General features: G+C 37.6%; 1 protein-coding gene across 1 annotated transcript; it reads left to right on the top strand.

The window, feature by feature from the left end:
* Positions 1–14: 14 nt before the first annotated feature.
* Positions 15–13498, top strand: LOC131769854 (protein Njmu-R1). The gene is made up of 13 exons (XM_059085582.2): positions 15–149; positions 209–343; positions 1231–1440; positions 2152–2232; positions 2627–2687; positions 2789–2845; positions 3413–3475; positions 3901–3965; positions 4049–4106; positions 4734–4830; positions 5570–5670; positions 6790–6860; positions 13146–13498. Exons 1-13 carry the CDS (start codon positions 58–60, stop codon positions 13309–13311), a joined length of 1257 nt encoding a protein of 418 aa, XP_058941565.2. The 5' UTR covers positions 15–57; the 3' UTR covers positions 13312–13498.
* Positions 13499–17702: the final 4204 nt, after the last annotated feature.

The following is a 17702-nucleotide window of genomic DNA, read 5'->3' as shown; positions in this document are numbered from 1 at the left end:
TTTCCCCTTTGTAGCCAAGCCATCATAACAAGGCTTGGCTGTAAAGCAACTTTCAAAATGGCGGACGAAGAAGCTAACGCAAATGAAAATATTGAACCAAAACAAAAAGATTTTTACGGATTTGCCCTGTACACGTACAATGCACGCAGGTATGCACGGTAGTTTTTATTCATTTTTTCTTTATTTTACTGATTGTTGGTCTTTTTAGACCAAGGAGTGCTGAAGTTGAGGAAAATAAAAACGGCCAAGACAGTGAAGATGGAACTGTGTCAAGCAAAATTATAGCTGAGGGATCTGTGTCTGATTTTCTTCGCAAGGAGGCGACAACTAATTATGATTTTAGGTGAGTAATTTTTTATACCTTTCTCTTTTTCTCTTGAGTTATTTGCTCTTGAGACAGGCCTGGACCGTAGCCCAATCGGCTACAACTTACTTGCTTTAGATTTCAAGGGAACTCTTCTGTGCATTCGATTCTCTGCAAGTTTTGTTAGATTGCGCAATCCAGTTTGAATATTGCACATTTGAATTCTATACATTTCGCTGTAAATTTGGTGATAGATCCAGACAACAACTTCCACTTGATAATTTTGAGTTTTCTCATTACATGGTTGTTGGATAATGTATGGATCTTATGTATAGGGAGAAGTAACATGTTAATTACTTTGTGGGAATTATGGGATTAACCATTTTTAGTTCACACTTATCCTCATGCATCACCTTGCTAAAAAACAAAGGGGAAAGCAAACTGGACTTAAGATAATGCTGAAAAACAACATGTGTAATCAATAGGCTAGGAAATAAACCTAATTGTTGTTGTTGTTGTTGTTGTTTTTGTTTTTTTGGTATTTTTTCACTTCTCACTAACTGAGTGTAAGGGCTATAATGGAGAATATTTGCTTGAGGTTGTGGCTTTCCAAAAATACAGTAGAATTCCACTAACTCAGACTTAGTGAACTCAAACCCCTTGATAACTTGAAAAAGATCTGATTTCTTCGATCCTATTTTTTTTAACAGACATTAACTATATACTCACTTGAACCCCTGCTAACTCAAACCATATTTTGTTTCCTTTGAAAGTTTGAATTTGTAAGGTTCTACGATAGCTCATAATTATATTATTTCCACTGAACTGTTCTGTATCACAAAATCCTACCAAGAAAGAACCAATGCGAATGCTGGGATTTATCTGAAGGCTACATTTTCACATAATAATCTATTTCTTTTTTGTAGTCTATCTCTTTTGAGCACAAATTTGTCAGGAGAGCAGGAAACTGAACTAAGAACTTTCATGGCTAAACGACTTGCCAGAGGAACAGTCTACAGTGGCAATGGAAACATCAATGTACTTGAAAATGTTATTCCCGGTGATTCAGCACTTTGCTATTACTGTTTGCTGAGAGGTGGAAAGGAAAGTGGTGACAGCATAGAACAACAAGACATGTATGATATTTACCTTAAAAATTTTTATTCTTAAGGTGAAAAATATTATCATGTTGTAGATGGTGATTATTTATAATCTCTCTTTTATGAACTATGAGTATAAATGGGTAGTAACTGTTGTAATATGCCTTTGGATGCTAAATTAGCACACTTACTATGGATATTCCCTAAATGCAACATTCTTTGTTCATGCTATAATTATATGCAGTTGGCGCTATAAACATAGAATTATGATAGTGTGTGAGAGTGCAGAAAATTAGACCGCTGAGTTTCTGAATAAACTTCGCTCTTAAAAAAAAGAAAGCTTGTCTTGTCCAAATACTTCTTCATGTTTGGAGCAAGAAAAGCACCACATGAGGAAACAGTAATGACTGTCTGGGGAACCTGAAGTTTTGAGGAGAAGCCTTGATTGACTGGCTTCCCATTCAGGGAGAATAGCAGTTCTTAAAGTGACTTGATGCTTCATAACCTGGGATAAGGTCAGGATGGATGGGCTACTTGGCTACATTTTTTTCTTTCTGTATATAACTCTCTTATAGCCTTCTACCACTTTCATTGAAGCCTCCAGAGCCTTCTTTGGAACACTTAAATATAACAAGGTCTCCCTCCCCTTTCCAAAAACAATTTAAAAAAAAGACTAATTCATTCTTGTTTGATATAATCTTCTCTTAGTTACCTGCAGGTTTAAGCATGTTTACTCTTGAATTACAGGGATTCCCCTGGATTTGGGAGTTTTCTATCTAAGGATTATGTCATCTGTCTTGTTTCTGGGAGTGAAAGTGGATTAGACTTGTATCCTTAAAATAGTACAGGATCAGATTTAAGTGCTTTCTCTTTGGTGAAGGTGATTATAGAGTGCATTCCCATCTCACAGTTTCTCTCTAAAGGTCTTCCTCTTTCTTTCTCCAAAAATGAAGTGATTGTCTAATGGTAGTGTAATATTACTACAATATTTAAAAATCGTTTAACTCCCAAGATCTCAAAGTCAACTATCCTTGCTGTCTGTTATTCATTTCTTTATCAATTATCAATAGAAAATATTGTGGCTCAGACAAAGTGGGAGCAAGGCCACCAGAAATTCAACTTTTCAATTCAGATTGGTTGAAGATAACCTTTACTCCTACCAGCTGCAATACTGGAAACAGTGTTTTCACTTACATCAATGAAGCCTTAACATCTTTCTCAGATTTCAAAAAGAGCTTGATGAATACAGCAAAGGGCTTCTACCATACATTGACAAATATACTGTAAGCTTAATATCTTTTAAAAAAATTGCACTTGCATATTTACAAAGTAGATCACACAGTCACAATTATATTAGTAATTTTGAGACATGTTATCTTTTAAGGAATCATTAGATGTTCAAGAGAGCTTCAAGCATCTAGAATTTTGGTATGAGGAAAATGTAAGTCTAATAACTAAATTCACTCTATAAATTTGTGCTCTAATACAGTCTTGATTTATTCCTTAGAAAAGAGCAACTATACAAAATGTTAACTTTAACTCACACTCAGTCCATATAATTTTCCTCTTTATTCACCAAATCAAGTAAACTCTGTCAGTTGTACTGTGCAATCATTTGTCATCAGAAATACTTGAGGTAAACACAGTGTCTCCTCCTTTATCTCCCTTGTCAACATTCATCTAATGTATGTGAGTGTGAATTTCATCAACATTGTCTATTGTCAGCAAAAATCATCATCTTGCTTTTTCTCTGCTTTTCTCTCAACATATTCACAGAATACAGCCTACATTTTCCACTACCATCGTCCTTGTTATTTCCTTTTAGTTTTCACCTTCCTTCAGGTGAACTTGAACCATGTCACTTTACTGCTTTTTTTTGTTATAATTCTACTCTATTTATTTGAAAAATGTTTCCTCCTTGCTTTTAGCAAGGATAAACTGCATCTGCCTTGAATACTTACTGTTAGATCAAGACTTCTCAGAAATGCCTGTAATTTGTTTTTTACAGGTTGAGTTTGTGTGTCGATGCACAAGTCTATTGAAGGAAGACCTGGCTGTTCTCATAGGGCTGGTGAGAAAGTAGGGCCATACCCAACTTATATGCACAGGATCAAGCTTTTTTCCACTGCTGGAATAACATGATGGGATAAAGATTTTCTTAGAACATTGAGGGTTACAGTTAAACCCCTAAAAGGAGATAAGGTGGCTTGATGGTTGGGATACTATTCTCTGATTCAAGAGGTGTAGGTTCACCCATAGATAGTCCTCTACCATGTAGGACACTTACACACACATACACACACCCCCCCCCCCCCCATGCCTCTTTCACAAGAAGTATAAATTGGTAGTACAGTAGTGCAAAGTGAGAAATTTTCAGAAACTTGACAAAATGCGTGGAGAGGGTGGGGGGGGGGTGGGGTTTGCCCTTCAGTTCACCAGTATTAACTACTTTGTAGCAAAATTTATAAACAGACATTTTTCTTTTTTATTCTACAGGGCCTTTTAGGTGGAAATTTAGAGGTGCAAAGTGATGATGAAAAGCTTAAAATGGACCTGAAAATGTGAGCTGCATCGTTATGTTTTTTGTTTTGTTATGAATGAATACTTTGCCTCTTGGAGCTGAAAATTTCTTCTAATCCTCTAGGTTTGTTGATGCTTGTAGCACGGTGAATGTGTTGGGAACGTCAGTGGATATTCCCATGGTAAGTTATGTTTTAAAAGAGGAATTTTAGGTACCGAAAACTTGAAAGTCATCATGATAGCTTTGTAAATCAGTATTGACTAATCAGGGGTTTAAATGTAGAAGCAGAAAGTCTATTCTAGCCAAACTGTCTAGGAAACCTGACAATATGCTGGAGATTAAGCATCCCATCCATGCAGGGCTTATAGGAATACTCCTTGTCACATCATGCTATAAAGACCAAGATGCAGTGTAGTGCCTTTTGGGCCAGTTAACTTTATTGTGCAGACTTTACCTTCCCTTACAGTCTCCCTCTTGTCTTCTTATGGACTGGTAAAAGGGGCTGTTAGGCAAAACCAAAGCGCAAGAGCCTGCTCTCAGGGCAAACAGAAGGCTGTAAGTGGTCTTGCCGGCTGGGGTAGACAGTGGGTAAGGGGCATTTATTCAAACCTCTGCAAGGGTTAGTAATTATTGTCAACAGCTCTATATCATCGGTAGAAATTGAGACAAGTTCACATCTAGTCAGAAGGCTGAGACAGTGGTGTTCCAAGTTCAAGGAAGCAGAGTGCTGAACTGTACACACTTGTAATGCTTTTTCTGTCTGAAATAACAGTTGAATGTAACAGTTCTCCATCACTTAAATTGGTAGGATATGGAAAACAAGAAACTGTCAAAGTGTTGCACAGCCATACCTAGCAAAGTCACCATGAAAGCAGATGGTGGGGAGTATGAGTTAAGCAGCAAAGGTATTTTGGGCATGTAGTTAGCAAACAAAACTTGACTTTGGATGTCCAAAAAAGGTTTTATGACTGTAAATATAATGAGAAAGATGGTAAGGGACTTGAAGGAGTGTACTGTGTTGTGCTCCAGCACTGTTCCATGGTCATGATGAAATGAAAGTTTCTTTTTCCAAGTTTGTACTATCTCTGGTAGAACCTAAATCGTTTGAAGTAACTTCAGATTAGAGCAGGAGACACACTACATATTTTAAAGCTTTATAGAATGACTGAGATACTACTAGAACCCTGATTGGTCAAAACCTTATTGTTTATTGCACTGGTCAACCCATGGAAATTGAGCTTTTTTTTCTATAAAAGCAATAGAATGCACCTGCTACTGGTTTAGCAGTGTAATAAACCACTTTTGGATGTTGGGAGAATGCTTGAAAAGTTTGTAGTCACAAGCCAGAGGGGAAGAATTTACAAACTGTTTGCGTGTTTTCCCAACATCCTTAGTGTTTTTGTTGTGCTGGTGAAACTGATAGAGAGTGCAGTTATTGCTATTATAAAATAAACCTCAATTTTCTTTGGGTTGACCAGTGGTGCAATAAACAATAGGGTTTTGACCAAACAGGGTTCTTGTAGTATCTAGGTCATTTTCTAAAGTTTTATAATACAAAGTGTGTATGTGAACTGTGTCTGAGAGAAATTTGTCACATGATAATTAATTCTAAATCTGGAATTGTTTTCTGATTTTTTTTTGTAGTAAGTACGCGGTTTTGTAGAGAATGGGCAAAAACTATGTTGAGTGAAGCAGTGGACAATCCTGTCTTCCTTCGACAAGTGATTGAGAACTACAAACTGAGGGTAATTTTTGCTAATCTGAGTGCCTGTTCCATTTTACTTTTGTGTGCGATTGATCTAGAAAAAAAAGGCTATTTTTTTCCAAACCAATCAAATTCAATACCTTTAACAATCGCAACTAGGCAACTGGCCCTCCCCCACGTAATTTTTCATTTTCAGCTATGACATCTCATCGGCACATTTAGATATTCACTTCTTCTGATTGGCTGTTTAGACTTCTCTGCATCTATGACCCGACCCAAACTTCCATCGCTTTTTTTCTGCCGCTATAATCGCACCGTTTATCAATTCGCTTCGTTTTCCTGACTGAATGCCTGAAACGGGCGCTTTTATTATGTGCATCTTTCGCAATTAAAAGACAGGAGGCAGCGTCAAATGCTGTAACGTGTCCATTATTGTCCTTTATATGTTGCCGAGATACCTAACTGATATTGTCTGGTATTTTGTGGCTTTACTGAACTAGTAATTGCATACATCTTCTTTCTTCTGAAAAGCAATACTCTTTTTTTAGATATCACCGGTTTCCTTGTTTTAACACAGGACTATACAAAACGTTTGTTGTAAGCGATGCGCACTTTTCTACGAGAAGATAGGCAAAATTTCACGTTATGAGTTCCGGTGTAAAACCCCATAAAGCGAATTTTATGCCTGACATGAATTGGTTGCTAATGCAATGACTTGCTGGCTTTTTAATTTTCTGCGAACGTTTGATGCCCGAACTTCCTGTCTCAGACATTTGTATAAAACTGAGTTAATCCCTTAATCTTTTAATTATATATGATAATCAAGACCTTGAATAGATAACAATTAGGTCTGAAATTCATTAAGGCAGTAGTATCTCAATGAAAAGCCCTACGTCGATCTTTGAACAAAACCAAGTGAAAATTTGACGGAAAAAAAATTTCTGCCTGTATTGAAAAGAAACGCTCTTAGGCCTATAAATAGAGATTCTTTAGAATTATCTGTCAGATTACTGCTTCTAAAACTAACAACACCTCTTGTCTGGCCGCCATTAAGCACAAGCTTGATTGCACCCTTTTTTGTTCGAATTCTGACACCCCGCCTTGTTACACTGCTTTCGAGTTGTTAACGTGTTTGATATCTATCTTTTTTTCCCCACAGGTAAATCACGATTTGAATACATTGAAGAGACTCCTGAGACAGGCAGAGACTGATCATTATGCTTTGTATAGGCAAGTTTCCAACAATGATATAATCAAAATACTATATTTCTGTTGTGGCGTGGAATATGAGGCAGGGAGGGGAGGGGAGGGTGGAAAAACAACATGTCCTAACATTACTTCTAACTTGAGCTGGTTGAGTTGTCCACTGCCTGTTCGCTGCGAGCTTCAGGACTAGGTTGTACTGACATAGTAATAGGAAAGAATTAACAACTCAAAACCTTATTTTTGCCGAAGTAGCTTCGAAATGGCCCTAGAGGTGAACAAAAGACGTTCTCACTTCGAAGTTTATAAAACGCAGAATTTTAGTACCTGTTTTGTTTACTCCAACACATTTAATTCATAATTTTGCATTAAGGTTCAAATGAATCTCATCAAGCCTAAACCGCTCGTGATTTTAGCAAGGAAATTTTAAGAATTAAAAGCTTTCCGTGCAAGGCGAATCGCTCGTTACTTTTTTAATACATTTCATAATCTTCGCTCCCTTGACGACAATTTTAATTTTTCCGGACAGGAACTTTTGTAAACGCTTCACTCACTGCAGCTTTTACTGCTTATTCACTTTGCATATAGTTAACTGAAAAGCATAAAAAGTAATATTTCCAAAGAATAGTAATATCTCTTTATAAGTTTGTATGAATTTTTATTTTTTTATCTGCAATGTCAATTGCGACAAGAACGAATCATTTCGGTTCGAGGAGTTTTTAGTTTGTCTCGACACTCTGGTAAAAAGAAATAAGCAAACTCATTTCGTATAACACGTTTTTCACAACTTTTATTCTCCCAAAAATTTAATATAGCTTGTTGAATTTTAAATTTGCCCAACTTTTGTATGCTGACTTGATTTTTTTTGTTGAAACTGCTTTGTTCAACTTATTCAAAGTCAAATACGGAAAACGGTCAAAGAAAGGCAGAGAGCCATTCACTTTCGTCTAAAATCAACATCAGAGACTACGTGTCAGTGAATCCATTGTGCAGCTGTAGAAAACCATTCACGCGTTACTAAGTGACAATGCCATTCAGTTTTTTTTTTAACTCTTGTCTCAAAAGAGTTACTGAGAGCTTCAAAATTAGCCGCAAATTTGGACAATGTTGAAAACGAGAAGTACTATTGAAAGTACCACTCAGATGTTTGAAAATCAAGTTTATTTGACCTAAGGTTTCAAACTGTCGCTGTGGTTTGTGATAACTTGTTTGCGCAAGTTGTCCAGCTAATTTAACCGTCTAATTCTTTTTATCTCGCTGCAATTGTTGTTTGTTCAGTCGTACACGCAGTTGTTTCCAGGCGCGTCGAAGGGAGGCAAAATAAAATTGTATGTAATTGTGAGTTACCTAACCACTCCTTTCGGGAATTCAGTCGACTCTGTAGTGTGCTTCAGGGAAAAATATTGAGTCAAACTTCAAGGGAGTGTGTTATAGACTACTGTCAAAACCGCAAAATCGAAGCGTGAATTTGTTATTAACGGATAATTGTGGTCGGTTTGTTTCTGTTTGCGTCACTAAGATAATAGGTCAGTTCGGAATGATAACGCCCCGCTCTTGTGGGTTCACTCAGGCAACACCCCCGTGCACTGCTTTTTCTTGTCGCGCAATTGAATCCGTGTTTACCAATTTTGGTTTTTTCATTTCGCCTTAGGCTTTAACTGTGCGTGTTAACATATTTCTAGAAACACTGAAGATATTTGTTGGGTGCATTTAGGCTGTTTGTTCAGTTTTATTTGAAAATATTTGCATATCAGTAGTGGTGTGAATAGCACATATGTGACTATTTTTTGTTGGTTCAATTTAAGGATTGAAAATAAGCGACATCAGATGTGAATTTCATTGTCCTTCGCATTCGTATTCCTTCGTAAGAGCGTGAATTTTTTTCTTGGTGTTTGTCATTTCAACGTTTAATTAGGAAAGCTACGATGCGCTCGCTGAAAATGGATGGCTTCCTCGTCAGGTGCCACGAGTTGCGTCACGACATCTTAAAAAAGTTTTTTCAAATGGTTTTAAACAAAAGGAAACCGACAAGCTAATATCGAAGACGTTTCTGTAGGTGGTTAAGATTAACACAAGTTTTTTACAGTACCGGTCTGCCTCAGTTGTCAACCATGTGCAGAAAAAAAATGTTTCAAAGCAAATGAAAGAAAGTGAGTTGTTTATGATAGCTAAAATAACTTTATTCCACGAAACAACAATCATTCCACTCCATTCCGTGCATTATCGAGTTATATTTAACACGGAAGAACTCGAATAAAAGAAGAGACTTGCTCGAGGCATAGCCGGAGGCGATTTTAGCTTCTCGAATGTTTTACCAAACTTTCCGCGCGCATCGTAAAGCGACATTGCGTGCAGGATAGAATCATAAATCAATTTTTTCGTCTTTCTCTCTCTCCGATTGGCTGGAATGCGCAACGACCCTTGCTCTGCAGACTATGTGGCCTAACTGGGCCAATGCATAGTTAGAATTCTTGAAAACAAACCTGTGGAAATTTGCAAACTAGTTTAGAAAATATAGCTGATTAATTCATGGAAAGAAAACAGAAGAGAGGAGTCATTTTGTGTCTCTCCAGAAATGTTTGTGAGTTTAATTTTGCATAGAGTTTTGTCTTCGCCAAATGCACGTTAGAATTTTGAGGACTCTTAAAACTCTTACAAGTGGAATTTCTGTTGTTGATCTGCATTTCATATCGGTTGCTTGATATTCGCAATTCATGGTTCTATTTTAGTCCGCAAGAAGAAAGTATCTTTTTCTGATGCAAAGAATTGAATTTTGCTCGCCAATATTTGTGTAAACCCTGTGTTTTGTATATTTCCGGTGCCGGAATTTGCACGAAACCATGCAAAAACGTCTTCGGAAACATCTTTTAATGTTGTACTGATTTGGTACACAGGACAATTTCAAGAACTAACAATTTCCCTCGCTGATCGAAGAGTAGCCGAATGTTTAAAACACGCCTCTGTTGTTTAGTTATCATATATTCATACCATGATTTTGTATATACGTGCTTAATGTTTTCAAGTTTTTCTTTAAGTCTTAGTCGTGTTAAAAAACAAAGACAGTTTAGCGCAATCATTTTTTTTGAGATCTCATTAATGGTGGAAAAACTGACCTATAGTCAATTTCTTTATTGTTCGGTAAGGCCGATCGCTAGGTATGGTGCAAATTGCAGAGAAGTAGCACAATTCAGCATTTTAATCCTTGAAACCTTAATTAAATCCTTTGCGGGAACAAGAGGAATCTGTTCTTCAGAGAAATGGTTTATAACAGAACCTGCAAGTTTGCATCATGTTTCTATGGCAAGTATTATAGAGATAGTTAACGAAGGCTTGCAACGTTTAATCCCCAAGTTCAGCTCGAAATCAGAATTGCAAACCGCTAAACAAGAGCGCCAGTTTCTGTTGGACAGCGTCCAGCCAAAACAAACTCGATTAGCAGCGAGATTCGCTGATAGAAACAAATCACGAGATTTAAGATAAAGAATATTTATTTTTTTATTTCATTTTCGCCCCCTGTCAGCATTTTTGAACTTTGCCGTCGTCATATTATCTAAGGAACGTCAGATATTATAAACCAAATATCTGTCTGTGAAGCTATTTATAAGCTCTGCCATCAAGTAAAAAATACCAGAGAAAATTCAATTAGTAGTGCGTGGACACTCAACTTTTCAAGTGGCGATTTTTTCGCTTATAATTTCAGCACACGATCCACAACAGAGACCTGAGCATATCTTTACTTCTCTGCCTGCTGGGAAGATAACACTGCATCTATTTTTAAACAATCATGATGATTGATTGATTTTCGATTGAAGAATTGTTGCATGATGAACACTCACTTGGTTCTATTTTTTTAAGAAACATCTTTAGATTTATTTCTACCACTGTCTGTTTTTCAAAGGAACCATATGAAAATTCACTTTTTTTGACCATCCCCTTATGATTACAAGTTGAATCTTATCGTATCTTCTTCAAGTTTTTATATTTTGTAAAGAAGAAAACATTGACAAGGCGAAATTTTGTTTCGTAAGAAAAATATTTAAAATGTCTGTTTGTGACCTTTTTGCGTGTGGATAATCGCCCTCAATACTTTTTTCTGTCTTTCCCGGAATTAAGCTTTTCATATCATTCCCGGCTAGAAAAATTAATTATTTGAGGCACGAAATAAGAGAAGAGAGAGATTGATCAACGCCGCCCACGACATCAGTTCCGTACTAAAACTCTGAAAACCCATTTGACCAAATATGGATGTGCAATGTAGAAATATTTCGAATCAACTTCCGCCCGTCCTTCTGACAATCTTTAAATCGGGTTTGGTTGGCTTAAGCCGTATTACCTTCCCTTCCGCGCTTTCTCAGCGCTTGCTACATGAGTACTTCCGTTAAACACTCGGCGAAAGCTCCGTGGGATACTCGCGGACACTGAATGCCTCTAACTAGATCTGATACACGTTCATTTGACCATTCAATGCTTTCAGGGAATCGTCGTAGACTCCTTTCGAAGTCAATACTCGTCCATCCTCCTCGCGTGAGCACACGCAAGGTTTACGCGAATAATGAAAATTAGTCTCTATGGAAAATAGGAACACCAGTTGGAACAGTCTTTGGACTTGGGACCTAGTACTATCGCACTGTCATGTCAGTTAAACCATCAAACGCCTTCATATTTACCTTGAAAGCAACTGAGGTTTTTTTTCTTGGCACTCAGTTGAACATTGGCGGAGAAAAAGTGGTGGGTTTATTTACCTTGGCCCCTGACTTCGTCGTGTCAGCACATGAGTAGTGTCAATCTATGGAAGGGGTGTGTTGATGTAAGTTTTCCGGACTGCAAAGCATATTTGATAAAAGAAAACGATTTAAAATCATTAGAAAAATCCCCCAGAATGCGGGACCTAACCCTTTAAAGAAAAACCAAAGTAAAATATTAGTGAGGGGATTACAAGTTGATGCAATGCCAAATCTCCAAACTAACATCAGGAGAATTGTATGACAGACAGTAAGGAGAATTACTAATAAAAAATGAAAAAATAAGTGTCCTTGACGCTAAACATACTCCAGATAGGTTTCGCTACAGAAAGAATTGCTTCTAAAATGCCATACTGACTACCTAACGTGCTTACGGAATTGTTGTGTCACTTGGCTTCACTTCCACATTGTTTGACCCAGACTAATATTTCCGAATTCAATCCACCGAAAATGCTTGACCCATTAACCCCTAACTAAGTGGTTAAAGGGGTGCTGTCATTCCCGGCGCTTTCTGGCGTGAATACAAATTTTCCATATGACCGGATTGCCAACTGACAGGCTGGCTGAAGCATCTATTTTTTTAGTGAGAATTGGTCAGGTAACGTTTGAATCTCATGGAGTGAGGAAACAACACTTTAGATGGCTGATGATAGTTTTGAGCGAATAGCCGTAGATTTAATTACACTGAATGCCTCAAACTAGATCTGACATAGGAGGCTTCCGAGAGGTATTTGTAAACAGTTCATGTCTTTCAGCAAAGTGCCCTTTTGAGCGGTTATGTGATATTGTGTTCAACTCAACAGATTTAGGAGAGCTTGAGGCGACTGATGGCAGCCTGTGGTTATTTAAAGTGGTTCAGTCGTGATTTGGCTATTCCACCTTCACTGTTCACGATACAGCAAACGTTTCGTTTATTTTCAGTTCAGTTTTTAAAGAATGAAGACTTTCTGACAAGGAGCGAGAAGTTTTGGATGCCTCAAAGAAATGTTACTGCTCGAGAATGTTGGCTTTGACGCATCGGCTTCGACAATCGATTGACCGGATTTTGGTGCAAACTTGTCATGTGGTCGACTTTGTGCCAAGATCTTGTTTTGGATTCGGCCAATTTTAAATTAGATCATGGTCAACTCAGTAGAGACTTACTATACCGTTACCTATTGGCAGGACGTGATTCATTTAATTAAGAACTACCTTGAATTTGAAATTACACGAGTTGAATAACTAACGTTATCCACACTTCTCGCTCTGAACTGATAAGAGATATAACTTATCAAACTGGCGGTGTCCGTGATTATTATTGTTATTATTATTATTATTATTATTATTATTATTTAGATTTAGAATTATAAACTCTTTGTTTTGTTTCTGAACTCTTAACGTAATTTATCAAAGTACTGAAGCTGAGTTTGGTTCTTTATTAGCACACGTATACCCAGTATGTAAGTTCCTTTTTTTACGTGGTCATCTTTTGCTTTAGGTGATACATTTCACGCAGACGTATTCTCTTGTCTGTTTTAGTTATTTTTCCGTAATTAATATTTTCTAATTCGGGTTTCTTTTGTTTTTTCAGGTCGTATGTGTTTCTCCTCAAATGTGGAAATGGCCCTATTTTGCTCCGAAACGCCACATTAGAGGCTCACTCTCTCTGTTCTGACGATACACTCAATATAATTAAAGTGCTAGAGGAGTACATTGAGGAGAACGATAACTTTGGAATCAAAGCTCTGGCAGAGTGAACAGAAACAATACAACGAAATTCAATTTCCTCTTTTGAGTGCACCTAGTCAGGCCCAGCCCATCGAAAATTTATTCAATCAAGAATACTGTTACAATTTTAAAACGGCTTGTATTTAATATATATATATATGTATATGTACTGTGGGATTACGGTTGTTTGAACATTAAAAATGAATTTAGGAAATAGATGCTGAATTTACATGCCCTGGTTGATAGAAACAGTGCGGTGCGGGAGGGGAGGAAGTGGGCGGAAGGGGGTCCTCCTCCCTCAGTTGGTCTATGTCGTCAAACAGAGTAAAGATATTAGTTTCTTGAGTATTAATCGTGCATGTAATCTCACTATTCAGCGTCTCGAACCGGGTGTCATCCCCAACCTAAAGTCATTCTACCTTTTAACATGTTAGGGAACTGTAGTATGTTTGTTTTACACAAGGTCAGTGTTTAAGGACAATGGCGGCACTCCCCCAGCCAAACTTTTCTGTATACCCCTCCCAGGGGAAAGGTTTGATTCTCTTGGCTGCCCTCGAGGAACAAATCCCTTTCTCCCTGGCGAATCCTTATTTTGCAGCTGAGAGACTTCCAGGCACTAGATATGAACCACGATATTCCAGCTACTCCAGCCAGCCGCGGGAACTTGGGTCGAGCCCTATCAATCACTTGTCCTAACACGTGACCTTGGCCAGAAGCTCATGTGAAAGACGTCGTGTTGGTCGTGGTCTCCTATCCTTTTAACTCCCATAAGTGACCAAGACATAATTTCTCCTTACTCTATCAATACAGTATCATGCAGACAAGCGATGGGAATAAATAATAATATCAGTTACGGGATTACTAGAAGATACAATACCAAATTCTCCAAACTGATATCGTAGGAATTGTATCGCAGACAGCAAGGAGAATTACTTATGAAGTCCTATGAGAAAGGAAACCATCTCAGGTGGTGCGGTCCTCTCGACAAAACCTCTTTCTGCAGCGTGGCGCTCTATCCCGCCCTGGAGACGAGGTCCCTTACTGCTCCGTAATTATTGCCTCTAAATTTGCTATTTGATTGGTCTAGAAACTCGTGATACTCTCTTAACCCCTTTCAACCAATCACGACTTGAACACTCGCCTTTTCCCGCGCTTCAAACAGGTCGCCTGTTTTTTCCTCGAGTTCTCATTGGCTCCCTGATATACTATCCTTCTCTCACATTAGGCGCTGTGATTAGTTTGCTTTTGTTTTTACGACACTCAATCGAAATTACCCAACCATTCCTCTTCTTTCCGCAATTTTGCGAGAACAGACCTCTTCAAAATCCTAAACAGCCGAGCCTCACTTTCAAAATGTGCCGTGTTGGCAAAACCTTTGTGATGGCAATATTAAGTTTTGTTTACAGAATAACAAAGACTGATTTTCATATCAAAAGATCGCTCTTACCCTTATACTGAAAAAGAGGCTTAAGTGAGCATCTCGGAAATGGTCTATTCAAACTTTTTGTGGTCTCTCCTAATTAAGATATGCCCCTTGAGATTTACAACTTCCCTAACTGATTTATTGATTGGACAAACCTCATTCGGCGAGCAGATCAGTGAAACTCCGTTGAGACATGCTAAAAAAGTGATTCAAAGTCTCCGAGATTGATAGTAGTCGCCAACATTACTTATATGGATTAAATAGAGATCTGCGAACTAACCGTTTTTGCTCCTAATAAAGGATGTTATTCGTTTTTTCTCGAGTCTGAGACAAGGAAAAATTCATCGCCCACGGGAAGTCGCACCCCAGTTATTCGGATTTCGCGGTCTGGTGAGCAAGTGAGGCCTCACGTTAGGTTCTGTGTTATTTATACCATGAGGATCAGTAATGTTAAACTTGAAACGTCGTATGAGTAAACATAGCAAAAAGTATGGTAAATTTATGGCCCCGAAATATGTCATCTTGCTTATTTTAATCATTACTGCTTTTTCATGATGATTTTCACGTTCATTTGTTTTGCATTCAAAAGCAACCGCCAAACCGCAAACGAGGGACACTCAATAGGTCTCAATATAACGGCCACTTCAGCTAATGACTTAAAAAAAATAAGAATTTTTTTCCCTCAAAAGCTTGCAACTTCCATAACAAATCGTGCGAATGAACTATTGCGTTGCCAAACACAATGATAAAAATAGTTGCTTCCCAAAACAGTTTGTCAGGACTGTTCTAGTAGCTCATATAACGATCATCGAGGAAACGCTTTGACACTAATAATCCTATATTGTGCGAGCTAAGTTTAACAATAGAAAATGAGCGTCAACTTCCTCAAAGTTCTTCCTTATTTTTCCTTGCCTTTGGTGTCCGCCTTCTCTGCTGTAGAAGCGTTCAATGTTTTGGACCCCGACCAATTAAATTGTGTGAAAATCATTACATCATAGCGGTTAAAGAAGACTTCTTTGAGTAGTAATGCAAGTTTTTTCATCTTCAATGTCTCTCTTCGTTGTTCGCCAAATATGTAATCAGAAGAGAACCACAGACAATTAAATCCATTTGAACGGTGTTGAGGAAACTGTCGGCACTTTCGATATGGGTTTGATTTTTTTTCTTTAAAAGACTATAGGTAATATTCGGTGTCTCTTTACTTAAAGCTACCAAACAATGGTAAGGCACGTGTGTCTGTGTAATTAACGTGTTTTGTCGGCTTTATTTATTCATTTCCTAAGCCCAAGCTTCGTCTTATTTGAAAACAAAAGAAAACAATCAAAACTCAGGTGAAAACAGCCACAAATCTTGCCGTAAATAAATCGGACTACATGCGAGTATCGTGCGTCTTTAGCAACTTCTTTTTCTTTTATATTTCATAGTTGATACCATTTACTTTTTAAGATAATTAAAAAAAAAAAAACTACATCGCTATTTTTTCAATTCTTGTCAGGACTCAAATGATGACGGAATTTCTATTTATATCCGCATTTGCTTGTTCGTTTTGAATTCGTGTGTTCGTAATAGTTATTTATAATTGCAAGACTTTCACTAAAGTAAAGCAGATTTTACTTCATTTAAATAGATAAAAAAATCTTTTTAAAGAAGAAAAATGCGAATGGCAGGTTCACAGTGTCAATCGAAATCGCCGCTTTTGGCAGATTGTGCAATGCTCACAGTCGAGAAATTCTCGTTGGTTCACAAACGAGAATTCCCTCATCGGAAACGCTTAATACCTTAATATTTAACCATAGATAATCACTGTCGTTTATTGTCAATATTTATATAAAAGTTTTAGAATTAGTTCTAAATATAAGTAAATAAACTTCACGGTAGATTTTCTGATAAAACGCCGACCTCGTGATCAAAATTCATTCATACTTGAAGTTTTGTTCCGGTTCTCGGGGATATCGGAACAAAATGAGAAGACCACGGGTTTAGAGCAGGAAAGGTTCTAAAATGACGTGAAATTCCCAGATTAACTTTAGGAATATTCAAAATACTATTTCCAAACTTTAGATGATTGATTCACAAGCATTGGAGGCGTCAAAATACTTGGCAATTTCGTATTTGGCATTCGTAACGGCCGCAAAATTCGAAGAGCCGGGACACCTAACGCCCGCATCTCAAGCATCAAAGTGTGATGTATGACGAAAAGATTTCACGGAACGATATTGGTTTTCGGAACGAACCCGATATCAATAATAAATTTCAACGGTGAGGTTTAGTTTAGCCACAAGCACGTAGACAAAACCCAGACATTATTTCAGCAAAGTCTAAAACTTGCGTTACTAAACATTGTCAGGTAGATAGTATTCAATTATAATCAGACAAGGCATGTCTCACCATAAGACCTTTGTCCTGTTCTCTTTACTAAATAAAGAGGGTTTTAATTCGTCCCAGCGGTCACGTTTTAAACACGTTTAGGTCATGTTCGTTATCGCTCGAGTTTCCGAAAAAAAAAATCATAGGGTTTTACAGTCGAATGCTTTATGGGATTAGAAAGGGACCTGTTCAGAAGTTTGCTGAGACCAAGATGTTTTCAAAATAGAGATCTTCCGAAAATGTTTGATTATGCGTAAACGGCGGTCGTAAGGGCGTTCTGTATTAAGACAAAACAATTCAACAAAACTATCCCAGTTCACTTGAAGTGAAACGTCCTTAAAGCTAAGTTATATCTTTTTTGAAAAAATATGCATATTTATAAGGAACCCTCTCGACACGTGGAAAGTATCGGGTAATCTGTTCGAAAAGGTAATCAGACATGATACAATTTATTTTCTTTCTCCTGGTTTATCGAAAATTCACGATTTCATGTGCAAAGTCTGAACTAAACCAAATAAAATATTCGCAGTAGGGAGCATGGAATACGTGCGGTTCACAATTTAGCATACTTTTGCCCGCAATTGAAAGGGCGCGCGGACACACGTCAGGCAAAAAATGTTGGAGCCTGTC

The sequence above is a fragment of the Pocillopora verrucosa genome, chromosome 8, assembly GCF_036669915.1.
Source record: "Pocillopora verrucosa isolate sample1 chromosome 8, ASM3666991v2, whole genome shotgun sequence".
NCBI classification, from domain to species: domain Eukaryota; kingdom Metazoa; phylum Cnidaria; class Anthozoa; order Scleractinia; family Pocilloporidae; genus Pocillopora; species Pocillopora verrucosa.
This window is presented reverse-complemented; position numbering and strand designations above follow the sequence as displayed.